The sequence below is a fragment of the Periophthalmus magnuspinnatus genome, chromosome 8 (genome assembly GCF_009829125.3).
Source record: "Periophthalmus magnuspinnatus isolate fPerMag1 chromosome 8, fPerMag1.2.pri, whole genome shotgun sequence".
In the NCBI taxonomy this organism is placed as follows: Eukaryota; Metazoa; Chordata; class Actinopteri; order Gobiiformes; family Gobiidae; genus Periophthalmus; species Periophthalmus magnuspinnatus.
In genome coordinates this window covers 11325231-11352840 of record NC_047133.1, presented here as the reverse complement: position 1 = coordinate 11352840, position 27610 = coordinate 11325231, and the positions used below count along the sequence as shown (strand labels likewise).

The window sequence follows — 27610 nt, the reverse complement described above, 5'->3', positions numbered from 1 at the left end:
TCATTTACTTTGCAAAAGTACCTCTCCAGGACAAAAGGTTAGAGACCCATGATCTACACCAAACACTTCTACACATGGTAATGTTTTCTAGCTAGGCTCTGGTGTTTTTCACATATACTCCAGTGGTTTGGTCTGTTGATCTCAAGACCCCCTCTGCTGCACAGTATGTGCTTGTTGAGCACCACCTTTACCTGGTGGGTTATGCATTCAAAGCCGTCTCATCTCATCTCATGAGTCATGCTCCTTACAAAGTCCCAGTTATAGTTAAAAATGAGTCTGAGCAAAACATGCTGATTCTCCCTCAAACAGTGATTGGCCATATCGGGGAGCCTGCCAGCATTCTATCCCAGCAAGTAGACACTCATTCTGCTGCCCCCAAAGAATCCTCCATCAAATTCACCTTTGGAAATTCTCCCTTGCCAGTAGAATGGAGAGAGTGCATCACATCCAAACTGAACTGTATGCCTGAGGTATTCTCACAGCACAATTTAGACTTTGGCTGCACCGACAAAGTCCAGCACCACATCAAATTGCATGATGAAACCCCCTTCAAACACCGAGCTCGACCCATCCACCCACAGGACATTGAAGCAGTTCGCTAGCACCTCCGTAACCTTCTTGGAACTGGTGTGATCCGAGAATCTCAGTCGCCTTTCTCTTGTCCAATCCTTGTTGTTCGAAAGAAAAATGGAGATGTCCGTCTGTGCGTAGATTACAGGAAGCTCAATCTGCAGACAGTGAAGGACGCCTATGCTCTCCCTAATCTGGAAGAATCCTTCTCAGCCTTGATGGGTTCTAAATGGTTCACTGTTTTGGACTTGAAATCCGGATATTATCAAATAGCCATGAGAGAAGAGGACAAGGAAAAAACTGCATCCGTCACCCCATTAGGGTTTTGGGAATTCAAGGGTGTACACCTGAAGGAGGCACTTGTTTTTCTGGATGATATAATCATTTTCTCTGATACATTGGAGGAGCATGAAAAGAGATTGCTGCATGTTCTTGGTCACTTGAAGGAGTACGGACTGAAACTCTTGCCGGAGAAATGGCAGTTTTGCCAGACATCAGTGAAGTATCTTGGCCATGTGGTGTCGGAGCACGGGGTGGAGACAGACCAAGAGAAAATTGAGGCATTAAAATCCTGGCCAGTTCCGACAAATCTCAAGGAGTTGAGATCTTTTCTAGGTTTCTCTGGCTACTATCGACGCTTCATAAAAGACTATTCGTCTCTCACCAAACCACTAAACGATCTCACTAGAGGGTACCCACCAGCTCACAAATCGGCCAAAGTAAAGAAGACGCAAGTACAATACTTTGATACTAACCAGTCTTTTGGCAACAGATGGACGCCAGAATGTCAAAGGGCATTTGAACAGTTGATCGACAAATTAACAACATCCCTTTTTCTTGGATTTGCCGACCCCAAGCAGCCATACATTCTGCACACTGATGCCAGCGCCACGGGTCACGGAGCCTTGTATGAAGAACAGGAGGGACGATTACGTGTCATTGCCTATGCCAGCCGAGGATTGTCCACCAGTGAGTCACGGTATCCGGCCCATAAACTAGAGTTCTTGGCGTTGAAGTGGAGTGTGACTGACGAGTTTCATGATTACTTATATGGAGCCAACTTTACTGTAGTAACTGACAGTAACCCACTGACATACATACTCACCTCGGCAAAGTTAGATGCCACTAGCCAGAGGTGGCTAGCCACTCTCTCAACCTACTCCTTTAAGCTCCAATATCGTGCCGGTTGACAGAACTACGACGCTGATGCCCTAACCAGATGCCCACATTTGTCACGTCCAGAAGATGAGCTCTCTGCCAAAGAACATGGTCTCATCCAGCAGTTCTTGAAAGAGCGTGTGGCGGATGATGCAGAGGAGCTCTCGGATGACATTGTCAATGCCATCTGTGAGAACTCCCTGGCTAAAAGTTCTGCCCCAGTCTCCATCACTCTTGCTGAATCTCTCTCCATCCATGTCAATGGCCTTCCAGAAAGCTATTGCTCCGAAGACAAGCATGGACTCCCAGTCCTTCCAGCACTCTCTCTATTTGATCTGAGAAAGCAGCAATTTGCAGACCCTGTTATCCGTGAAGTAGTCCATCAGCTGGTGATAGGCAAGAAAGTGGTCCCTGCCATCAGACATGAGCTTCCAGAACTCCGTCTACTCTTGAGAGAACTGAACAAACTGGAGTTAAGAGATGGAATCCTCTACAGAAGACGACAAGAAGACAGACACACTTTTCAGCTCGTCTTGCCTTCTGAGTTGTGGCCTTTGATACTCACTAGTCTTCACGACGATATGGGCCACATGGGGATAGAGAGAACTCTGGACTTGGTATGCCAGCGGTTCTTCTGGCCAAGGATGTCCTCTGACGTGGAAAAGAAGATCCACACCTGTGATCGGTGTGTGAGGCGAAAGGCCATGCCAGAGCGTGCTGCCCCTTTGGTCAACATCAAAACATCTCGACCCCTGGAGCTACTGTGCATGGACTTCCTTTCGCTAGAACCTGACAGCAGCAACACAAAAGACATTCTGGCACTCACAGACCATTTTACGAAGTTTGCGTTCGCTATCCTTACTCCAAACCAAAAGGCGAAGACTGTGGCCACATCCTTGATGAATGATTTCATTTTCAACTTCGGTATCCCTGAGCGCCTACACACAGATCAAGGACCAAACTTCAAGTCCAAGTTGATCAAAGCGTTCTGCATGGTGACTGGGATGAAGATAAACTCATACTACTGCTTATCATCCACGAGGTAACCCAGTGGAGCAATTTAACCGGACCTTGTTAAACATGTTGGGCACCCTTGAGCACAAGCAGAAAAGTAAATGGCGAGAATATGTGAAACCCCTTGTACATGCGTACAATTGTACACGCAATGAGGTCACAGGATTCCCACTCTATGAACTTCTCTTCGGAAGATCAACCCGTCTACCCGTAGATCTGGCATTTGGTCTGCCTGTCCGGGAGAAGACCTCAACCACACACACCCAGTACCTCAAAGATCCGCGGTTTCGTCTCGAGGAATGTTACCAACTAGCTTCAAAAAATACCTTCAAGTCTGTAGCGTGACATGGATTTTTACAGCGGACTATGGTTGAACTGCGGACTCTTTTAAGCCAAAAATGTCAACTTAAACAGTGCACTTTGTAAATATTGTAAATATTGGGGTTTCATACTTTTGTCACAATATATGGTATATTGGCATCACATCCTGCTGCAGTTTTCCTCATCATTGAGTACTGTCTCCTTTTCCTCTGAGCTGCACCCGATCTTCTAAGCCCAAAGTTCATTTTTTGCTAACACACGTATTACAAGTCACTAAAACAAACCTGCAGATTAACACTAACTCAAAAACTTACTGTTTTAATAATTACATATTTTCTGTTTGTCTTGGTTGTCTTTTTTGACGCATACGTTCTACAGTATAATAATGTCCTTTTGGAATTTCTCCACTGTGGGACTAATAAAGGCATATCTTATCTTAATTTAATTTAATTTTGACTTTTAGATTAGGTTAGTACTAGCTCTGCAATACCAGTGCTTACTTTTACACATATGTTTGTGTACACCACACATAAAGGTCTTAACCTGCTGTCTCTGTAATAGCTGCACAGTCTGCATCATTTTGCGTCATTCAGCTTCTGAGTGAATGGAGCTCATTATACCCCACCCTCTTATATACAATAAGTTACTATGATGGATTCAGTGCAACAATCAACATAGTTAGAATAAATAACAATAAAGTGGCCGTATAAAGTACGTATATTTATTGTATGCAATAATAATATGGCTAAGTTATGAACAGTGCAGCAAATGAACAGAATAAATAATGGTAAAGTTACTTCAGTATATTCATGTCGAAGTTTAAAGTCAATTAAATGAAAAATGTTTAAATTTGTAGATGCAGGTCTAATGTTTGTGGTGACACAAGTGTTCAAGTTGCAAAGTACTTTCTTGCATTTGCATTTACAATAAAATATCATATATAAATATAAATAATAAATGAAAAATATATTTTTAAATGTTTTGAATTGTTTATCATTTATAAATCTATTTATTGGAAAAACTAAGAAAAAAAAGAATATAAATACAATATAAATAGAATGCAACTGTAGTACCAACAGCATCCTTTAGGAGTCGCTGCCGAGTGGGGACTTGGGGATACACACAACCAGAACAGGGTGCCTTATGGGGGCTGCAGTACCTGAGTGTGTCCACTAGTTTCGCATGCACTCACACTAAATCAGGTTTTGGGCCCTCTGGGGTCTTCTGAGAAAAACAGTTCCTGATCATCTTCAGGCTGTTTCCAGCCTATTAAATGCATTGTGCCTGTGGGGACCTCAACTGAGGTCCCCATAGGGTTTTGGGTCCCCACATGTCTGTGTGCAAACAGGCGCATGTCCCCATATGTGTCAAAAACACATTGACACACACACACACACACACACACACACACACACACACACACACACAGTGACACGCACACAGTGACACACTCACATAACTTGCTAAACCTTATTTTACAATATGATTTCCTTCATTAACATGTTTAAAATGTGTTGTGTTGTTGTTTGTTCTCGTTTCTTGTTTGTCTTGTAACTGTAGCTTGTCCAAGAATGATACAATACAGTTTCTTATTTTCTTTTGGTTGTTATAAACATAAAACAGTCATGCAGGTTATCAACAAATTTAAATAAATCTGATCTAAAGTTAGGAGTCTATTCACCAATATGTCTATTTTTAGATGATTCACAAAAACCTGTGTATATTTAGGCTGTACGGTTAATTGATACCAACCCCTTATGGACAAAGCAAAAGTATTTAGTATTTAAAGTAATTTAGAGCCATGTACAGCAGCACTGAAGTTAATTCTGCTGTGTATGAGGCGCCCTCTCTGGTTGTCACTGTAAATGGCACTCTTAAATGTTTTTGTACAGCTCGAGATATACTTTGTGTGACTGTGGGTCCCGAGCACAGTAGTACACTGCAGTGTCTCCAGGCTGCATGTTCTGTCCATTCAGAGTCACTGTGTTACTGGAAGTATCTAAATCAATACTGAATTTGTTCTTCAGAGAATCCTTGTAGTAAGAAGCTCCTGTGTATTTGCTTCCAATCCACTCCAGGCCTTTCCCAGCAGGCTGTCTGATCCATGCTGTGTAGTGGCTGCTCACAGAGTATGAGACAGTACAGGAGATGGTGAGAGTGTGTCCTGGCTGCACAGTCACAGAGGCTGGCTGTGTCAGTGTCTGACACTTCACACCTGTGGAGGACAGAAATGTGTTGAGGAGATGCTTCAATAACAGGAGCATTGTGTGTAACTGGAGCTGATGTTGAGTGTGAAAGAGGAAAACTCACAGAGCAGACAGAGAGCAGCCCACAGCAGAGTGAGTGTGTCCATCCTGAGACTGCACATGTGACCGAGGAGGAGCAGCAGCACACTATGTACTGCACACACATTTACATCTGCTCTGCATACACTCCTCCCCTCACACACACACAGCAATGAAAAAATTCCCCAACAAAGTGAATATACATGTTATTTTCATATAATTAATATCCTAAAAATTTTCACTTGCCACATGTTTAATTTATTCACTGAAAAACAAATGCTCTAAGATCTATAATACACCAATGTTTCCTTGTTAAAAGTAGATCCACACAAGCACTGTTAAAATAACATTTCAGAAAATATTTCATTTGTCCATAGTTAACAATCAAAAGTAAAAATGGAAAATGTGTCAAATTTATTGCAATTATAGTTAGATTAACATTAGCAGCATGTATGATCTTGGTTTGCTTCAGCAGCAGTAAAAAAAAAGACATGTTTAGAATCGGACAGGGCTGCCTTGAATCAGCTTTTAATTTTGTTAAATCCATAAAAAGAACTTCAGTTTTATTAAAACACATGATCCAAAAATGTATCACATTATTGAAACTTAGTGCAATAGTTGTTTTCATCATTCAAATATGTCTAGTAATGCTGCTATTGACCCACTTCTATCGTGGGTTTTAAACATGTGTTAAAATGTAATTCTGTTTGCTTGATGTAAAAATGTTTTGAATAAACTTCTGTTCTGTCATCTCAGTTTTTGTACAGCTGTGGAGCCCTCTGCACCACGGTGTCTCTCGTGCGCAGTAATAAACAGCCGTATCTCCTTCCTTTGCGCTGTTGAACTGTAAATACACAGTGCTTGTTGAAGTGTCTTTTGTGATAGAAAACTGGCCCTGGACATTTTGAGCAAATATGGTGCCTGTTCCACTATCAATGCGGCCGATCCACTCCAGGCCTCTCTCTGGTTTCTGACGAATCCAGTGCAGCCAAGCTAAAGGGAGCCCCGTCACTTTACAGGACAGTGAGACAGACTGTCCCGGGCTGGTGACCACTGGCTCTGAAGAGGTCAGAGACTGGGCCTGGACCACTGGAAAACACAGGGAGATGAAAATGGTGTAAAGTGCTGTTTGTGCTGTAGATGTGTTCAGTGTGTGCACCCACCTGGAATAAGAGCCCAGAGGAACACACTCAGTGCTCTCCCCGTCATAGTGGAAGCTTAAGGAGCTCTGCAAAGCCTCATTTTAACCTGTGCTTTATAAAGAGAGTGGGTGTGGAGACTCACTGAACATTTACATGGATTTTATTTTTTACGTATTTGCTTAGTTCAAGTAGAACTGTCAAAGTTATAATCTTTGCAACAGTAGCAGAATGTATGTGATGTATGTTATGAGGATTTTGTTATTTAATATAATTTTTTTTTTATTTAGTTAACCCAATGTATTCATCTTTTCAATATTTCTCTTGAATGCAACTTCATCTGTCATGAATACAGAGGAATTCACAGAAAGATTTGGCAAGGCCAGTTTATTTGTATAGCCCAATTCATACACAAAGTAATTCAAAGTGCTTTACAGAATCAGAAAGAAATTGAAATACATAACTAAAAAAAAAAAAATCACCATAAAATTAACATTAAAACAGAAGAGTGCAAAATAAAAATCTTTCAGTCATGTGCACAACTAAACAGAATCGTTTTGAGCCTGGATTAAAACATTGTAAAAGTAGAGGCCTGTCTCATATCTTCAGGAAGACTGTTCCAGGTTTTAACTGCACAAAACTGAAACACTGATTTGGTTCTGACTCTGGTTTCCTGAAGTCCTCAGAGTGAGATGGTTCATATGGCACTAACATGTGGGAGATGTACTTTGGTGGAGAGACCTGTATACCTTCAATATTTGCAATGTTATTTAGACGGTAAAAAGCTGCAGATGTTACTGATTTGATGTGGCTGTTAAAGTTAAAGTGTTAAAGTCTGAGTCCATTATTACCCCTAGATTTCTAGCCTGATTTGAAGGTTTTAGAGAGAGACACTGGAGGTGACTGATGACACTTTCTCGATGTTCCTGTAGGCCAAAGACTGTGACTTCAGTCTTGTCTGAGTTTAGCTGGAGAAAGTTGTTCCACATCCAAACTCTGATCTGTTGGATGCAGTGGCAGAGTGAATCCACTGGTCCATATTCACCTGCTGCAGTGAGGCATAGATCTGAATGTCATCTGCATTGTTGTGGTAGGACACATTATTGCTGTGTATTCACTGGCCAACGGCAGCATGTAGAGATTGAACAACAGGAGTCAATCCTGGGGGTCATCGACATTTCATCTAGGTCAGGGACATTTTACTTAAAGATGTATTACTACTCTGCTAATATGTAGTGCTAGGTTATAAAAGTGTATACTGTTCATACTCATACAATTATTTGATGTATATATTAGAATGGCCTGTTCCTTAATGTGCTTTACACTCTGTCAGGGGCTGGCACTGTGTTTTTGCACAGCTCTGGTGTTGCTTTGAGTCCCTGTGGTTGCACAAAGTAATAAACAGCTGAGTCTTCAGGCTGCAGCCTCTGTCCTTGAATAGTCACTGTTCCTGCAGACATGTCTCTGCTCAGGCTGAACTTGTTCTTAAGAGGATTGTTCTGGTGCAAGCTACCAGAACTTCCTCCCCACTGATGGAAAATCCACTCGAGTTTCCCCTCTCTCTGTCTGATCCAGCCTGTGGCATAGCTGTTGTCAGTGAGAGAGTAACCAGAGACCTGACAGCTGATGGTCAGAGCCTGAGCAGGCTGCAGCAGCACTGAGCCTGACTGGAGGAGCTCCACACTGTCCACTGTACCTGTGGAAAGACAACATCATCATCACACTCATTCTCCTACAGGGGGCACTGCTGTGAAGGTCAGGAAGTGTTCTCACAGGAAGCAGCTGCCAGCAGCAGGAGCACAGCCACAGACAACGGCTGTGTCCCAATTCGCCAAATGCACCCTTCAAGGGTCCTTTCGAAGTACTCTTCAAAAGTGTAGTTTCAAGGTTCCGGTCGAGAATCTGCCCTCCTCAGTGTAGCCTCCATCTTGCTGAAGTGGGACAGGCCCACACCACGGACCGCACTTCCACCTCTGTCTTTGAGCGTACGATACGTACATTATGTACGTTATTTTAATGATTTATTATTTAATAGAATAAAAGTCAAGATGTCGTTGTCACAGCCGTTTCTTTCTGTTTAGATTGAATATCAATAGGCAAATATAACGTTCGAGGTGATTTTTTTACTCATTTGTAGCTACTTCATAACTTAAACAAAATATACCTTGTGAAAACGTAATAACAGAGACAGAGGTAAAAATATAATTTCTACATTCATAGTCTATAAACCAGAGAACACTGATTAGTGGTACATATAGTGGGATATTGCAGTTTAATGGTTTGGTATTTTGGCCAGTGGCTACACCACTTTAATAACAGTAGAGGGCACAGTTTCCCTTCTATGCCGTGCCAGTTCTTTTCATCTGATTATTATAAGGTATTTTCTAGCAGTGCAGTGCTACATCAAGCTAATATCTTGATTTACTAACACGAAAGTAAATGACACGTGCCCACGAGGGGCGCAGACGTATGGAATGTATCGGAACTCATGAAGATTTTGTGCACGTCTCAGGACTCTCTTCTGTCCTTTCCTCAGAGTCCGTTGCTTCATTGTTCACATTACCTGTGTGCAACTCATTAAACCTTCTGACTTTACGTTTCAGTCTCTTGGTCTTTGACGCTTACAATAGAAACGAGCATTCTTACATTATTCTTATTGCAGTAATAATTTTTAATGATAATAATGTCTTCTTATTGTCTAGCAATAACTCCACATTCCTTTATTCCATGTAACTCCTTTTTAATCATCAAACACACTGTACAGATCTTTATTCAGATTTAACAGTTTCATGTTGCTCTGTTGTAGATGAGGTAAACCAGTACAAACATTTGAACGTATATTGCGCAACGGACTCCATTTTCTTCTCTTTTTTGCGTAGCCGCGGTGCATGATGGGATACAGAAGTGCGTGAAGTGTGCACAGATGCACGCTTCGGTTACGTCCGATCTCCATGGAAATGGTGGAAAGGGAAGGGCAGGTTTGTCGGGCGCATTCAGTAGGGTGCGTTGAAATGGGACAGCCCTTGTTGCGCCGGAAATTACGTAACTGCCCTTCGAACCGCCCTTCCAATAGTGATTCTAAGGCCAGGTGGGCGAATTGGGACACGGCCATCATGACTCAAATGTGCCTGTCCCTCTCATCACTCGGCCTTATATCACACTGGGATTTGCATAAACATGAATACACCAGTGCAGTTTTTACTACACAGATATCAGGACTCTAGCTACTGCCACACTCAGGAATGAAGCAGTTCAAATTAGTCTTAAACAATAATGCAAGATGATGAAACACAGTTAAAAACATGTCTTCATTCATTTGAGAAGGGACTGAAATATTAACTGTTAAACTAATACTAAAATCCCATCATGCATTTTGTTTGTATAGGTCTGAAACTACAGGGTTAACAGTTTTTTATACAGAATATGACCCATAGAAACACAGACATTTTGTATTTTCATTGCTGATTTGGACAGAAATGATGTGAAATTCCATAGTAAAACACGGCTGGGATAATTATCATGAAGTTTAATACAATTTTATGGCGTCAGTGTCTATCGTCAAACTGAAATGGACAAGAGACAACCAAGCCCCGGTTCCAGTGGCTCTGAAGAGTACACTGACCTCATGTTATGATTATCACTGTTCTCTGTTTGTCCCAGGTTTTTGTAGTGGCTTATTTCACTGTGCTCCCCCACACAGTGACACACACACATGCAAAAAACACTGACTGTTTCTGCTCTTCCAGCAAATGAGCGCATTACAAAACTATAGTCATCTTATATGTAAATTAGTTACATGCAATGTAATTTTTTTTATTCAAGACAACTATTTAAACGTATTGTAGCATTTCATTTGTAATTAATTTGTTTTTCCCCAAACATAATTATCACTATTGATTATTTAGGTGTGAGGTGTATTCTTTGCCATATAAAATATGAGTTTATGAAATATTTATTCAAACTTGCGACAATACATTCCTTTATGAAGGGCATCTGACATAAAACCTCCCATATTACTGCACTATTTTTGCCCTAATAATCATCCAGAAGAGAAAGTCATTGGGTCTCTCTATACTGCATGAAGTATATTTTGTCCGTTTTTGGACTGTAGTTTGTCCAATGTTTTTGGGAAATATGAACAATTCTTTCTGAACCTAAACCATTATGAGCAAAGCAAAACTAGAGCCACAAGGAGCACACATTTTGGTGTGTATAGAGCGCCCTCTCTGGTGCTTACAGTGAATGGCACCCTTAAATGGGTTATCAAGAAGTAAAATACAGGCTTATTTAGAACCAGTGTCCACCATCAAATTAGAGTGAAGACAGCCAAGCCCTGATTATAGTGGCTTTATAGAGTTCATTTGCCTTAAGTTCATCAATGACTGTCACTGTCCTCTGTTTCTCACAGGTTTTTGTAGTGGCTAATTTCACTGTGCTGTGATAATCATCCAGAGGAAAGAAGTTCTGTCATAGAGCACACATAGAAATGGTATTTTCCTGTGTATAGAGTGCCCCTTCTGGTATTTACTGTGAATGGCACTTTTCAATGTTTTTGTACAGCTCTAGATATACTTTGTGTGACTGTGGCTCCCGAGCACAGTAGTACACTGCAGTGTCTCCAGGCTGCATGTTCTGTCCATTCAGAGTCAATGTTTTTGTGGAAGTGTCTAAATCAATACTGAATTTGTTCTTCAATGAATCTTTATAGTTAGAACCTCCTGTGTATTTGTATCCAATCCACTCCAGGCCTTTCCCAGCAGGCTGTCTGATCCAGTGTGTCCAGTAGCTGCTCACAGAGTAAGAGACAGTACAGGAGATGGTGAGAGTGTGTCCTGGCTGCACAGTCACAGAGGCTGGCTGTGTCAGTGTCTCACACTTCACACCTGTGGAGGACAGAAATGTGTTGAGGAGATGCTTCAATAACAGGAGCATTGTGTGTAACTGGAGCTGATGTTGAGTGTGAAAGAGGAAAACTCACAGAGCAGACAGAGAGCAGCCCACAGCAGAGTGAGTGTGTCCATCCTGAGACTGCACATGTGACCGAGGAGGAGCAGCAGCACACTATGTACTGCACACACATTTACATCTGCTCTGCATACACTCCTCCCCTCACAGCAGTGACGTATATTCAGGGGAGGCAGATCCTCACCTGTCAATCTTGAGGAAAAAAATACCTTAATTATAAAATATTTTACATCTGGTATGTATTATAAACTCCTTTTCTGTTTAAATGTAATATGGAACAATACATTTTCAACTTAAAATATCAGAATTTTCACATGTCCCTTAACTTTTGTTCAAACACAGGGAGGAGGGGCGCCGTGAGGCAGCACCCTGCTGTGCCGCTTGGTGCACAGTATAACTCCTCACAAACTGTGCTGGTATATGATGCAAATAATGTGTCACTGTCCTTCTGTATATAACAAATAAAACACCCTGATGAAATGCTCCATATTTCCATACTCTGGATACTCTGAATGAAATGCATTTCTGAAACATGTTTAGGCTCGCAGAGTAATTACAAAACAGCAGTGAAAGTTCTCACTTGGTGAGCCAAACAATACACCTGACTCATGGCAGAGGGCGCTTCTGAGCCCGTGGACTGTCTGATCTTCTTTGTTCTTGAACTCGTTTATTTCTTATTTACAATCCGCCTTATCAAAACGGAAGATTACATTCCCAAGCTAAAAAGATTCACAAATCTGGATTTTCAATCAAAACAAGAGGTTATAACTAAAGGAAGATCTACACCGGAGTTGAAAGGCTTCAGACTACTAGAAAGAACATTACCTGTTCTTTTCAAACTGGTACAGTCGAAAAAACAGGCTGTGTGGATGTTCAATGAGAATCCGAGAATGCTGCTTGACCCTGTCTTCTATTTTCAATGAGTGAAAATGTCTTGACTCAAAATGGATAGTGTGACATGAAGAACTTTCCTAGAAGCCTGAATCAGCACGAACAATCAGCCACTCACATTCAAAGTCAGATAACTTTGAAAACTTTTGGGGTTTCTAGGATAGACCTGGCTTTGAATGAACAGGTGAGACTCAACATTAGCCTACACAGTGCAAAGGTAAAAGAAAAACTGTAAAATTTTAATAGAACTCATCAACACAACCTGTTTCCTTGTTAAACAACAGCTAGCATTTTGCGGCATTGAATCATGGCAACTATGTGGAGCTATTATATGCATTTGTTGAGAAAGGCAAAAGGCTAGCGAAACATTTAAGATAAGATAAGATAAGTTAAGATATGCCTTTATTAGTCCCACAGGGCGAAATTCCAGTATTGCACCACACGGTTCAAGAACAGCAGGAAAATAGTAACATGCAATAAAACAAGATAATAGATAATAGCTTAAAAATAATTTAAAAATAAGCTTAAAAATAAAAATAAATAATAATAATAATAATTTAAAGACATCTACTTTGTTTTCTAGCTTGTGAAACAAAGGATAGATCTCTGTTATTTTGCACTAAAGTACCAAAGACTGGAGCAACTTGTGAAGTGAAAAGGGCATTTTTGGGTTTTGACGATGTGAGTGCAGATGAACGAGCCCCTGCAATAGCTGAGTATGTTATGGGTATGATGCAGAAATGCACCGGTGTTGAAAAGCTTGTAGCTCAGATATACGGTGGGGCTTCTGTTTTGGCATCACAATACCAGCAACAACAGCATCTGTAGAGAGGTCCTTCTCTGCATAAAAAAAACAACAAAAAAATCAAAACATACAGTCAGAACAGAACTGCTCAAGGACGACTCATCCCTGGAAATAATCTCCAATGAGTCGGAGAGACTTTTAAAACTGAAGGAGTTATATTTTTGTCCAGAAGGATCGTCGCATGAAATTCAAGTACAAGTAAAGATAAGACCATAAACTTTTATTTGTTTTGGCTTGAAATAGGCTCAATTGGAATAAATTTTGCCCTTAAATAAAATATGTGTCACATGTTTGTGTAATATGAGGTATATAGCACAACTCATTGGCTGTTGTCAATCAAATTATGTTTAAGGTTTTCTTTTGGGTTCATTCACATTTATAAATTTGACTCTGAGGTGTCAGTGCCTCACTAGCCATCAACCTCACTGCACATCACTGGAGGTAAGGTGTGTGTGCTGTGTAATAACTGGCTCTGCACAAGATATTGAACAGTGGGTGACTTTGTTGTTTGCTGTAAATGCGTTATTTGCCATATCAGTCTGTTTTATTAAAGGCACTTGATACTTGTATTGTTGTACTTTGTTTTGCAGGTGCTGGAGTAAAAATGGGTGCATTCACATTTAACACATTTTTCAAAAAAGGAATTAATTCCATCTGATACTTTTGAAGTCCTGTTTCCATTTGTTGTACTTTGAGTTTTGAGAATTTTCAGTTTTGCCACCTTTTCTGTCATTTCAGTTTCTAGTTGTAATTTTTCTTTTTTTTCTTCCTCACTCTTCCTCTTCTTCAAGTGCATGTCTCTCCTTCAGTAACTGTTGTCTTGCAGCTAATGCAGCTAGCTCTGCTTCAGCCCTGAAGTGTGCAGAAGAGCATTTGAAGCACTGTCACTTGGTTCGATGTCATCTTCTGGTAAACACTTGTCAAACATTTTTATTATATTTGATTCAAAACACATAAACTCATAATTTTCAGTAAAAACTTGTTCACGTGTATTTTGTTGATTTTCCTTTGGTTCAGTGCACATGATTTCATACATTTCATTTAAACCTTGTTCATTTGAGTTTTGTTCAGTGTTCTCAAGCCATTGTTTTGCATCATTTTGAAATGTTTCTGTGTATTTCATGATGCTTGCAAACCATTTGTTTCCTTCGACAATTACTTCTTGTGGCATTAAAGGCAACAGTTCACTCTGAGCAGCATTGGCACAGTCACACATCCATCCAACCATTTTTTCCACTTATCCGGGGCTGGGTTGCGGGGGCAGCAATCTAAGCAGGGACTCCCACAATCACACAATTTATTCAATTTTGTCAGAGAATCCTTTACTTGACACACATTTTCCTTTTGTTTCATGAAAGCTTTAATTCCAGGTATAAAGTATTTTATTTTATTAACATGACCTTTATGTTCATTTTGTAGTTTTTTCACCTTGTACATTAAGGCTTTTTCAGTGAGTTTCATGATCGCGTAATGCATTTTCTGGTGATTTAATGAAACAGTGGCTTAAGGCAGGTTACACACACAGATGGTATAATGTACAAAATACAAAATATAGCATGGTAACAGGCAAACAAAGCGGTCAATGAAAATTACAGCTACTCACCGTCTCCCCTCTCCACTCGCAGACAGCAGGAAACCCGGTGCCTTTGAATCTACTGGCACATCACCTTTGCCCACGTGAGCCCCCGCCCCTTAGGCATTGCCATAGCAACCAAACACCCATATGGCTCCTACAGTTGGCATGCTGCCCTGCCTTAGGTGTAGTAGAAAATATACAAACTATGACTTGACTATTGCCATATCACAACTCTCTTAAGGTTCTTCATTGAAGAGAAATACATTTTCAACTGGGTACTCCATATAGTGTTGAGTCAGAGCTTTTTTGTTTATGTATGTATGTACAAGTTTGTCAGGATTATACTCTTGCAGTCATGTTTTTGTCATGGTGTTTTTCACTGTGGCAATTGCTCTCGAGCACAGTAGTACACTGCAGAGTCCCCAGGCTGTATGTTCTGTCCACTCAGAGTCACTGTTTTTGTGGAAGTGTCTAAACCAATATGAAACTTGTTCTTCAGAGAATCGACTACTCTAAAGTCTCCTGTGTATTTGAATCCTATCCACTCCATTGGTTTCCCAGCAGGGTGCCTGATCCAGTTTGTCGCAAAACTGCTCACAGAGTATGTTACAGTACAGGAGATGGTGAGAGTGTGTCCTGGCTGCACAGTCACAGAGGCTGGCTGTGTCAGTGTCTCACACTTCACACCTGTGGAGGACAGAAATGTGTTGAGGAGATGCTTCAATAACAGGAGCATTGTGTGTAACTGGAGCTGATGTTGAGTGTGAAAGAGGAAAACTCACAGAGCAGACAGAGAGCAGCCCACAGCAGAGTGAGTGTGTCCATCCTGAGACTGCACATGTGACCGAGGAGGAGCAGCAGCACACTATGTACTGCACATACATTTACATCTGCTCTGCATACACTCCTCCCCTCACACACACAGAAAATGTTCCTCTATGAGGAAGGTAAGAGTGTGTACACATATGGTCAGAGGAATTTTCATAATATTAGCTTTGTGTATTGTACTGATTAATCAAAAATCCTCATTCACGTTTATTATATCACAAGTTGAATTTTTTTAATTATTAAGCAAATACTAAGATCTATGATGAGCCAGTGTTTCCCAATGAAGATACACACAACACTGTTAAAATACTTTTTTCAACAATGTTTAGAAAATTTTGAATGTGTCCCTAATAAAATATTGAAAGTAATAACTGACCAAAAGATTTTTTTTTAATTGAGTATTGAGAAATTATATTTAGGTTAATGTCAGCAGTGTGTATGATCTTGACACTATTACCACTACTAGTATAATGAGCAGTTTGAGTTAATGTTGGAAATCACCTGTTAACTTTATCAGAACTATGGACAGAACTTAAGCTTTATTTAAATATTAAGCTTCAACAAGTCAAGATGTTATTGAAACTCATTATAGCTGTTTGCATCATTCAAACATGTCAAACTACTATACTACTTGCTACTATATGAAAAACTTTAATATTTTTATTTCAAATATGTTATACTAATATTGCATTTTAATATTATTCTAGAGTTGTGCTTGAATGCTTCTTCAGTTTCCATAAATACAGAGAAATCTACTGAAAGATTACGTAAAGATATACTATCTGCTAATGTAGTCGTAGGTTATAATATTGTTTTGTATGATGTATATATTTGAATGGTCTGTTCCTTAATGTGCTTTACACTCTGTCAGGGGCTGGCATTGTGTTTTTGCACAGCTCTGCTGTTGCTCTGAGTCACTGTGGTCGCACACAGTAATAAACAGCTGAGTCTTCAGGCTGCAGCCTCTGTCCTTGAATAGTCACTGTTCCTGCAGACGTGTCTCTGCTCAGGCTGAACTTGTTCTTCAGAGCATTGTTCTGGTAGAAGCCACCTCCTCCCCACTGATGGAAAATCCACTCGAGTTTCCCCTCTCTCTGTCTGATCCAGCCTGTGGCATAGCTGTTGTCAGTGAGAGAGTAACCAGAGACCTGACAGCTGATGGACAGAGCCTGAGCAGGCTGCAGCAGCACTGAGCCTGGCTGGAGGAGCTCCACACTGTCCACTGTACCTGTGGAAAGACAACATCATCATCACACTCATTCTCCTACAGGGGGCGCTGCTGTGAATGTCAGGAAGTGTTCTCACAGGAAGCAGCTGCCAGCAGCAGGAGCACAGCCACAGACAACATGACTCAAGTGTGCCTGTCCCTCTCACCACTCGGCCTTATATCACACTGGGATTTGCATACACATGAATACACCAGTGCAGTTTTTACTACACAGAACTGTGTCATTTTTTTATCCATATCTTATTTGAATTTAAATATCAGTCTTAAATCACTATTATTGTCTTTTTAAAGGAGGCATCTTAATATGCCTAGTATATATTTTCCATGTTATATGTGTTATCCCTTCTAATTCACCCACTCAAAGTTGTATTTAGAGTCATTAGTTCATGTTCTGAGCCTTCGTTCCAAAGATATAGGCCATTTCTTGGCTGTTTTTATTTTGCTCATAGAGAGCATACAAAATGGAGAAATAAAACTTTCTTTATGGTCACACACTGGGTTCACACTGCACAATGAGTTCATCCAGAGTAAGGTGTGGTTTTGCAGGTTTTTATTTTCATACCATCAGTTGTGTTGTGTATTTGACAGTGAGACAGTTGTCCCAGGATGTGATGTGAAATTATGATTTATACACAATACTATTTATATTATTTATTAGATTAATTCCAGAACATAAACATATCATTATTTTCTTTAGGGGAGTTTTTGTTCAGGTCCTTCCTGTGACTCTCTCACTGTGGTCTCGGGCACAGTAGTACACAGCCGTGTCCTCAGTCTGGAGGTTTTTCATCTGCAGATACAGCTGGTCTCTGCTGTTGTCTCTGGAGATGGTGAACCTGCCTTTAACTGACTCAGAGTAGTAAGTGCTACCACCGCTGTTAATGTAAGCCAGCCACTGCAGCCCCTGGCCAGGAGCCTGTCTGATCCAGCTCATGCCATAGCTGCTAAATGTGAACCCAGATGTTGTACAGGTCAGTTTATGGGACTCTCCTGGTCTTTTCACAGCTGGACCAGATTCAGTCAGAGTCTGACCAACAACACCTGTGGAAACAACCCAAAACTGTTTTCAAATTCATAGAGCTGCATTTTACCAGTATGAGTCCAGAGCAACAGTTCACCTGTCCAGTATGTTAGAAACACAAGTGCTGTCCTGTAGTCCATTTTGTTCCAGTGTCCATGGCTCTGTTTCCTCTACATAGAGTTAAATAGAGGAGAGGATTTCAGCTTTGCATTGGCTCCTCCCCAAACTTTATATAATGCAACATGTTTTGGCTGAGAAGGTACAAGGAGGCAGGGTGGATGTTTGTGTGAGCAAAATATTCAATAAAAATGTATAATTTTGAATTATTTCTCCATTCTGTACACATGAGTCAGATCATTTACACAAAAGTCATTTATTATTACAATATCTTGTTTAATTTGCATGGCAATATACATTTTGGTGATTAAATATTAAACAGAACCTTTGTCTATTGATCCTCAGTTTCATTTGTTGCAGTCTTTAAATAAATAAATCATTTTAATACATATTTGTATTATTATTTATATTGTTTTATTAAATCACTTGGTTGGATGTTTTTGTACATGAGCTGCATTCTTCCTGTCACTGTGCTTCCCGGGCACAGTAGTAAACAGCAGTGTCTTCTGCTGTCAGGCCTGTGATCTCCATGTACTGGGTGCTGCTGGGGACATTTTCAGTCAGAGTGAAGCGTTGTTGAAAGGCACTGGCGTAAATGGCATCATTATTGCCAGTGTCCATTCTGCCGATCCACTCGAGCCCTTGTCCTGGCCTCTGCCGTATCCAGTGAATGTTGTAGCTTGTCATAGAATAACCAGATGTGACGCAGGACATTTTCACACTTTCTCCAGCTCTTTTCACCAAAGAAGATTCCTGCTCCAGTCTGATCTCTGTCCACACACCTGTACAGGAAAAACATATCCATTTAATATACACAAAAACATTTTCAAATCACAATTAAAATATAATAATCATTAAAGCCTTACAATTAATAAAAGCTATAAGTAATATTAGTACAACATATTTCGCCATTTTGAAAAACACAGATTTATGTTAATTTTCTGATGCTGTTAATTTTTGTATCTGTGGCATAAAATAAGTTAGTGGTGCCTATTTAAAGAGAATGTAATTTGCATATACAGCAACTCCCTCTGCTGGACACAGACAGTGGTGTAAGGGTAGACTATATTATAATAAATCATAAAGTGGCAACCTTCATGTGTTTCAGCTGTTTCTTGTTTTTGTAAGACTGTTTTTAAAATTAATATTGGATTGTAATGGAAGTAAATGGATTACAGAAACTATTTGCTTGTTAAAATGTTACATGTATTTAAATTCATGGTAAACTTATAAATAGGTCACATCAAATATTTATTTATTTATTTTTTTTGGATAATAGCGCTGAAAACTGGTGAAACATCCCACTATTTTCATCCAGTAGAGAAGAGCACAGTGAACAGTGGAAGTAGTTTTTGTCCCAGTGCTCTGTTATTCTGTCTCATTGTGTCTCTTCTGGCACAGTAATACAGCGCAGTGTCCTCTGTCCTCAGGCCGCTCATCTGCAGATACACCTGGCTGCTGGAGTCGTCTCTGGAGATGGTGAAGCGTCCCTCCACTGACTTGGAGTAGTAGATTGGAGAACTAGATGTGCACACGTATGCGATCCACTCCAGACCTTTACCTGGAGCCTGTCTGATCCAGTTCCATCCATGGCTACTGAAGCTTAACTCAGTGGTAGTGCATGTGAGTCTATGGGATTCTCCAGGACGTTTGATGGCTGATCCAGACTCTGTAATGGACCAACCATGAACCATATTGAAAAGACACACAGCACACAGCAGTATAGTGAAGTTTGTAAGGGCCATTGTAGCACAGTGCTGCTGTCAATAATGTGATTTTGCTTTAAATATCATCTTTCCAGAAGCTCCTCCTACTATCCAAACTATGACTATAAATCTAAATGCATGAAAAATCACTAATATACCTGTGCTGTATTCGGTTTACTGGCTCATGTGACTACAATTTGTATCTTTCACTTGAACAACAGAATACAGCAGCAATGGAGTGCCACACATTTTGAGTGTTGATTTAAAAGAACTCTTGTCAGGTTTGTAACAGAGGCTTAAAAGAATGAACATATACGGTAGTACTTTGAGCAGACTGGAATCCAGATGACAGGACGGAAAGGAGTCTTTTCCCAAAATAATTAAATAATTCAAGAGACAACCAAGCCCTAGTTCTGTGTCACTGTCACCCACACAGTGACACACACACACACACACACACACCCACGCACCCCCCCCCCCCCACACGCACAAAACACTGACTGCTTTCCTGTCCTTCTTGAAAATGAACATAATCACAGTTGTATTATTCTTAAATGAGTATACATGTAATTGTGTTTCATTTACACCAATTGTTTTAACTTATTGTGTTATTTAATTTAAATTTTTTCATTATTTATTTATCATCTTATCATTGTCTTTTAAGTGGTGTCAATACATTCCCCCATGAAGGGCATCTGACATAAAAACTCCCATATTGCTGCACTATTTTTGCCCTAATAATCATCCAGAAGAGAAAGTCATTTGGTCTCTGTCCTGAGAAAGAAGAGGCCTGAATTGTTAAACTGCATGAAGTATAATTTGTCTGTTTTCTGTAGCTTGTCCATTGTCTTTGGGAAATATGAAGAACTCTTGCAGAACCTAAACCATTATGGACAAAGCAAAACCAGAGCCACAAGGAGCACACATTTTGGTGTGTATAAAGCGCCCTCTCTGCTGGTTACACTGAATGGCAACCTTAAATGTTTTTGTACAGCTCTACATATACTTTGTGTGACTGTGCTCGTCTGGCACAGTAGTACACTGCAGTATCTCCAGGCTGCATGTTCTGTCCATTCAGAGTCACTGTTTTTGTTGAAGTGTCTAAATCAATACTGAATTTGCTCTTCAGAGAATCTTTATAGTGAGAGCCTCCTGTGTATTTCATTCCAATCCACTCCAGGCCTTTCCCAGCAGGCTGTCTGATCCATGCTGTGTAGTAGCCAAGGGAGTATGAGACAGTACAGGAGATGGTGAGAGTGTGTCCTGGCTGCACAGTCACAGAGGCTGGCTGTGTCAGTGTCTCACACTTCACACCTGTGGAGGACAGAAATGTGTTGAGGAGATGCTTCAATAACAGGAGCATTGTGTGTAACTGGAGCTGATGTTGAGTGTGAAAGAGGAAAACTCACAGAGCAGACAGAGAGCAGCCCACAGCAGAGTGAGTGTGTCCATCCTGAGACTGCACATGTGACCGAGGAGGAGCAGCAGCACACTATGTACTGCACACACATTTACATCTGCTCTGCATACACTCCTCCCCTCACACACACAGAAAAATACCCAATGAGGAACAAATATATATATGCATTTGACCTAAGAACGATCTAATATCAAGAAGCATGTATTCTCCTTATAAGCACAGAGAGTGTTTCTGTGCCAAAAGTTGACGCACAAAAGCATTATCAAATCTTTTTTTCATCCATGCATGGAAATAATAGGCTTTTCCGATTATAACCTGATGAAGGAAAAATAAGATGAAATAACAACATGAGCTGCATTCTTCCTGTAGTAAACAGCAGTGTCTTCTGCTGTCAGGACTGTGATCTCCATGTACTGGGCACTGCTGGAGACATTTTCAGTGAAGCGCTGTTGAAATAAACTGGTGTAAGTTGGTGTGTTATGGCCAGTGTTTATCCACCTGATCCACTCGAGCTCTTGTCCTGGTTTTTGTCTTATCTCGTTTATGCTGTAATACATCATAGTATAAGCAGATATGGTACAGGATAACTTCACACTGTCTTCACACTGTTTTCACTAAAGAAGACAGCTGCTCTAATCTGTTTTCTGTCCACACGCCTGTACAAGAAAAACATATCCATTTGATATATACAAAAAAAGAATAAAGTAAGAAACAGAAAAGGAATAATATTACTACAGCCACTTCTACTGCCACTACTACTAATAATAGTAATATAAAATATAAAAATAAGAATCTGTGCAGTTAAGTATGTTCAGTTATTTTGTAAAAAGTGTAAAAGTGTATTCCAGTGAGGGGAGGGAACGGTCCATGAGGGTAAAGAGGTGTGCAGAAACATAAGGTCTGGGTGTAGGTGTGGGTGGAGTTTTGTGTGCAGTTGGTGTATTTGTTTGTGTTTCAACTAAATGTTGTAGGTTTCTGTAAGATGTGTTCTACGTAGTATTATTTATTGTATCAGGTGTAGGTTTGAATTGTCAGCAGTGTTTTAGGGGTTATGGCAGATTTGTGTCCAGAAGTTGGGATCAGGGGCGATTCCCAAGTGTTTTTCCCATTTTTCTTAGGGTATTGCCATATTTTTCTCTGTAAGATAATTCTGTAGATATTGTTTCTTAGGTTTTTAGTTGATTTAATAATTATTAGTGTTGAGTTATGTGCAGGGGGAGGGTAAGTTTCATATGTTTTGTGTTGTAGACTCTTTGGATCACTTATTTGAGTTGGTGATATTCTTGATATTGTGTCTCCCTGAAGTTGAACTTCTAGACCAAGTGTGGGATTGAGACCAGTCGGGTTTCTTGACTTGTAGGAGGGCTAGGTTGTTCTACTTTTTATCGTTTAAACACTGACATATAGCAAAGGTCTTAATGTATAAGTATCATTTAAGCTCTAGGAATGATTTATACTTTGTAACTCTTTGTACTTGTATAACATGTAAAATTATCTGAGCTCTGACTTTTGTGCATACATAACACCACTAATGTCAAAGTCTATCTGGTGCACGGTGTAAGATCACAGAACACACTTGAAAACACATTTTCATTCACTAAATGAAATGTAAACTGTCAGATTAATGAAAGAATACCATCATGCATTTCCCAACATGTTTGTGGAGGTCTAAAACTACAGGGTTAACAGGTTTTATAAAGAATGTGACCCATATAGACACAATGACATTTTGTTGTTTCTTGCTGATTAGGATAGAAATGTCTTAAAATACAGTAAAACATGGGTGTGTTATCATGACGTTTAATACAGCCTTACTGAGAGTCAAATGAGAATGAAGACAGCCAAGCCCTGGTTATAGAGGCTTTATAGAGTTCAGTTGCCATAAGTTCATAAATGACTGTCACTGTTCTCTGTTTTTCAAAGTTTTTTTTGTGGCTTATTTCACTGTGCCACATGCAGCGCACATAGAAATTGGCATTTTCCTGTGTATAGAGTGCTCCTTCTGGTAGTTACTGTGAATGGCACTCTTCAATGTTTTTGTACAGCTCTAGATATACTTTGTGTGACTGTGCTCGTCTGGCACAGTAGTACACTGCAGTGTCTCCAGGCTGCATGTTCTGTCCATTCAGAGTCACTGTGTTAGAGCGAATATTTATACTGAACTTGTTCTTCAGTGAGTCTTTCAGGACAGCTGTGCATCCACTACAGTGATAACCAATCCACTCCAGGCCTTTCCCAGCAGGCTGTCTGATCCATGCTGTCCAGTAGCTGCTCACAGAGTATGAGACAGTACAGGAGATGGTGAGAGTGTGTCCTGGCTGCACAGTCACAGAGGCTGGCTGTGTCAGTGTCTCACACTTCACACCTGTGGAGGACAGAAATGTGTTGAGGAGATGCTTCAATAACAGGAGCATTGTGTGTAACTGGAGCTGATGTTGAGTGTGAAAGAGGAAAACTCACAGAGCAGACAGAGAGCAGCCCACAGCAGAGTGAGTGTGTCCATCCTGAGACTGCACATGTGACCGAGGAGGAGCAGCAGCACACTATGTACTGCACACACATTTACATCTGCTCTGCATACACTCCTCCCCTCACACACACAGAAAAATCCTCTATGAGGAACATAAGAGTGTGTACACATATGGTCAGAGGAATTTTCATAATATTAGTTTTGTGTATTGCACTGATTAATCAAAAATCATCATTCACGTTTATTATATCACAAGTTGAATTTTTTTTAATTATTAAGCAAATACTAAGATCTATGATGAGCCAGTGTTTCCCAATGAAGATACACACAACACTGTTAAAATACTTTTTTCAACAATGTTTAGAAAATTTTGAATGTGTCCCTAATAAAATATTGAAAGTAATAACTGACCAATTTTTTTTTTAATTGAGTATTGAGAAATTATATTTAGGTTAATGTCAGCAGTGTGTATGATCTTGACACTATTACCACTGCTAGTATAATGAGCAGTTTGAGTTAATTTTGGAAATCACCTGTTAATTTTATTAGAACCATGGACAGAACTTAAGCTTTATTTAAATATTAAGCTTCAACAAGTCAAGATGTTAATGAAACTCATTATAGCTGTTTGCATCAATCAAACATGTCAAACTACTATACTACTTGCTACTATATGAAAAACTTTAATATTTTTTATTTCAAATATGTTATACTAATATTGCATTTTAATATTATTCTAGAGTTGTGCTTGAATGCTTCTTCAGTTTTCATAAATACAGAGAAATCTACTGAAAGATTACGTAAAGATATACTATCTGCTAATGTAGTCGTAGGTTATAATATTGTTTTGTATGATGTATATATTTGAATGGCCTGTTCCTTAATGTGCTTTACACTCTGTCAGGGGCTGGCATTGTGTTTTTGCACAGCTCTGCTGTTGCTCTGAGTCACTGTGGTAGTCGCACACAGTAATAAACAGCTGAGTCTTCAGGCTGCAGCCTCTGTCCTTGAATAGTCACTGTTCCTGCAGACATGTCTCTGCTCAGGCTGAACTTGTTCTTAAGAGCATTGTTCTGGCGCAAGCTACCAGAACTTCCTCCCCACTGATGGAAAATCCACTCGAGTTTCCCCTCTCTCTGTCTGATCCAGCCTGTGGCATAGCTGTTGTCAGTGAGAGAGTAACCAGAGACCTGACAGCTGATGGTCAGAGCCTGAGCAGGCTGCAGCAGCACTGAGCCTGGCTGGAGGAGCTCCACACTGTCCACTGTACCTGTGGAAAGACAACATCATCATCACACTCATTCTCCTACAGGGGGTGCTGCTGTGAAGGTCAGGAAGTGTTCTCACAGGAAGCAGCTGCCAGCAGCAGGAGCACAGCCACAGACAACATGACTCAAGTGTGCCTGTCCATCTCACCACTCGGCCTTATATCACACTGGGATTTGCATACACATGAATACACCAGTGCAGTAGAACTAGAAGACATAATGTGATTGTGTCTGATATATAGTTATAGTCTATGATTCCTGTGGATCATTATGCTATAATGTAGAGAGTTTAAATCGCAATATTGATCTGAAGTTACTCAATAAAAGATACAAGTTTGCTAACTGGCACGTAAGAAATTTACGGTCCCCAATGGAAGCTGACTTCACCGTAAAAGTCAAGACAATAAAAAAATGCAGCTGCTGGTACCTTCTATAGATAACTGCAGATCACAATGGCAAATTTTTATTCATTTATACCAAAATGACTATGGAACACTGTCAAATCCTGTGTGTATCACCAATTAAGAAAATAAAAGTGGAGAACAAAATACAGAGTAGTGGGCGTATTTTGGTGGTAGTGAAAAAGGGGGTCGATTGAGGCAATGACGTCTTGAGTTCTGGAGTGCATGAATGGAGAGGGTAAATGAGAAGAGGAAACAAATATAACATGGTTAAAAGGTCTGCATAATAGCTTAACTTGAAATATATTTTTACATTTAAATTAAATAATTTCAGCCAGACTGGCACTTCACTATTTATGTTTTTAAAGGAGACACACAATGAAATAGCAATGATTGTTTTAAGGTCACTGCAGAGTAAAGTTCTTTCAGAGTAACATTATGTTTTGTGTAACATGTGACATCAGAAGATAATAGTGATGTGATTATTTATTGGTTTACTGGATTAATTTCAGACCACTAAGAGATTATTACTCTCTTTATTTCCAGGGGAGTTTTTGTTCAGGTCCTTCCTGTGACTCTCTCACTGTGGTCTCGGGCACAGTAGTACACAGCCGTGTCCTCAGTCTGGAGGTTGTTCATCTGCAGATACAGCTGGTCTCTACTGTTGTCTCTGGAGATGGTGAACCTGCCTTTAACTGACTCAGAGTAGTAAGTGCTACCACCGCTGTTAATGTAAGCCAGCCACTGCAGCCCCTGTCCAGGAGCCTGTCTGATCCAGCTCATGTAATAGCTGCTAAATGTGAACCCAGATGTTGTACAGGTCAGTTTATGGGACTCTCCTGGTCTTTTCACAGCTGGACCAGATTCAGTCAGAGTCTGACCAAAGACACCTGTGGAAACAACCCAAAACTGTATTCAAATTCATAGAGCTGCATTTTACCAGTATGAGTCCAGAGCAACAGTTCACCTGTCCAGTATGTTAGAAACACAAGTGCTGTCCTGTAGTCCATTTTGTTCAAGTGTCCATGGCTCTGTTTCCTCTACATAGAGTTAAATAGAGGAGAGGATTTCAGGTTTGCATTGGCTCCTCCCCAATGAAAATTGTTGATACAGTGTTACATGTTTGAAGGTGCAGAGGAGTAAACGCCTAAGATGAACGAATACAACACAGTCGTTTTGTAAGTTTCAAATTCCTAAAATGTGTAATATATAATATCTACATATATATGCATTGTTAATAAAATGGAATAAAGAAAAAAATAAGAAATACACTTGGCACCTCCAAGTTTGTTTCCGCTGATTATGATTCTTGAAAAAATAAAAGTTAACATGTACTCTTTTGAAATCTTGTAATGGCAATAGTTGGAAAATAAAACATGTTTTGTTATAATCTTACATTTATTTTTATTCTGGGTTAAACTATGGAACCTTTAAACAAGTATTATTTGTTGTTTGTTTATTATCAAATGCTGCCATAAGTCATGAAGAGGTTCACTAATTTCATCCAGTAGAGAAGAGCACAGTGAACAGAGACAGTAGTTTTTGTCCCAGTGCTCTGTTATTCTGTCTCATTGTGTCTCTTCTGGCACAGTAATACAGCGCAGTGTCCTCAGTCCTCAGACTGCTCATCTGCAGATACACCTGGCTGCTGGAGTCGTCTCTGGAGATGGTGAAGCGTCCCTCCACTGACTTGGAGTAGTAGATTGGAGAACTGGCTGTGTGTACAAACGCAATCCACTCCAGACCTTTACCTGGAGCCTGTCTGATCCAACTCCATGGATAGCTACTGAAGTCTAACCCGGTGGTAGTGCATGTGAGTCTATGGGATTCTCCAGGACGTTTGATGACTGATCCAGACTCTGTAACGGACCAACCATGAACCATAATGAAAAGACACACAGCACACAGCAGTATAGTGAAGTTTGTAAGAGCCATTGTAGCACAGTGCTGCTGTCAACAGTATGGTTTTCATTTAAATATCAGCTTTACTCAAGCTCCTCCCACTATTCAAACTATGGCCATAAACCCAAATTTCAGAAAATCTTAAAATATATTAAAATAGACTTGTAATAATATAAAGACTGTCCAGAGACTGTCTAATTCAGTTGGCACGTTGCCCTGCTTAGGTGAAGTAGAAAACACATTAATCATAATCTGAGTATTGACATATCACAACTCTCCAAAGGTTCCTAATTGTAGATTGTTGTTAACTGCGTACTCCATATAGTGTTGAGTCATAGCTTTGTTTGTTTGTTTGTTTGTTTGTATGTATGTATGTATGTATGTATGTATGTATGTATGTATGTATGTATGTATGTATGTATGTATGTATGTATGTATGTATGTATGTATGTATGTATGTATGTATGTATGTATGTATGTATGTATGTATGTATGTATGTATGTATGTATGTATGTATGTATGTA

General features: G+C 40.0%; 1 protein-coding gene and 4 gene segments (V, D, J or C); all 5 read right to left on the bottom strand.

Annotated features, from left to right (window-relative positions):
* The window catches only part of LOC117375015 (Ig heavy chain V region MC101-like), a 41122-nt gene extending 24207 nt beyond the window's left edge, over nucleotides 1-16915 (bottom strand). The window contains 2 exon segments of the V gene segment in view: nucleotides 16467-16780; nucleotides 16858-16915. Coding sequence covers nucleotides 16467-16780; nucleotides 16858-16900 — 357 coding nt within the window.
* The window catches only part of LOC117375009 (immunoglobulin mu heavy chain-like), a 103389-nt gene that overhangs the window by 29394 nt on the left and 46385 nt on the right, over nucleotides 1-27610 (bottom strand). The window lies entirely within an intron of this gene.
* Nucleotides 17475-17981, bottom strand: LOC129456441 (Ig heavy chain V region 914-like). The segment is given in 2 exon segments: nucleotides 17475-17821; nucleotides 17899-17981. Coding segments are annotated over 2 exon segments (375 nt in total).
* LOC129456440 (immunoglobulin heavy variable 3-48-like) lies at nucleotides 19218-19674 on the bottom strand. The segment is given in 1 exon segment: nucleotides 19218-19674. A coding segment is annotated over 1 exon segment (435 nt).
* On the bottom strand, nucleotides 24462-24919 carry LOC129456443 (Ig heavy chain V region MC101-like). The segment is given in 2 exon segments: nucleotides 24462-24784; nucleotides 24862-24919. Coding segments are annotated over 2 exon segments (366 nt in total).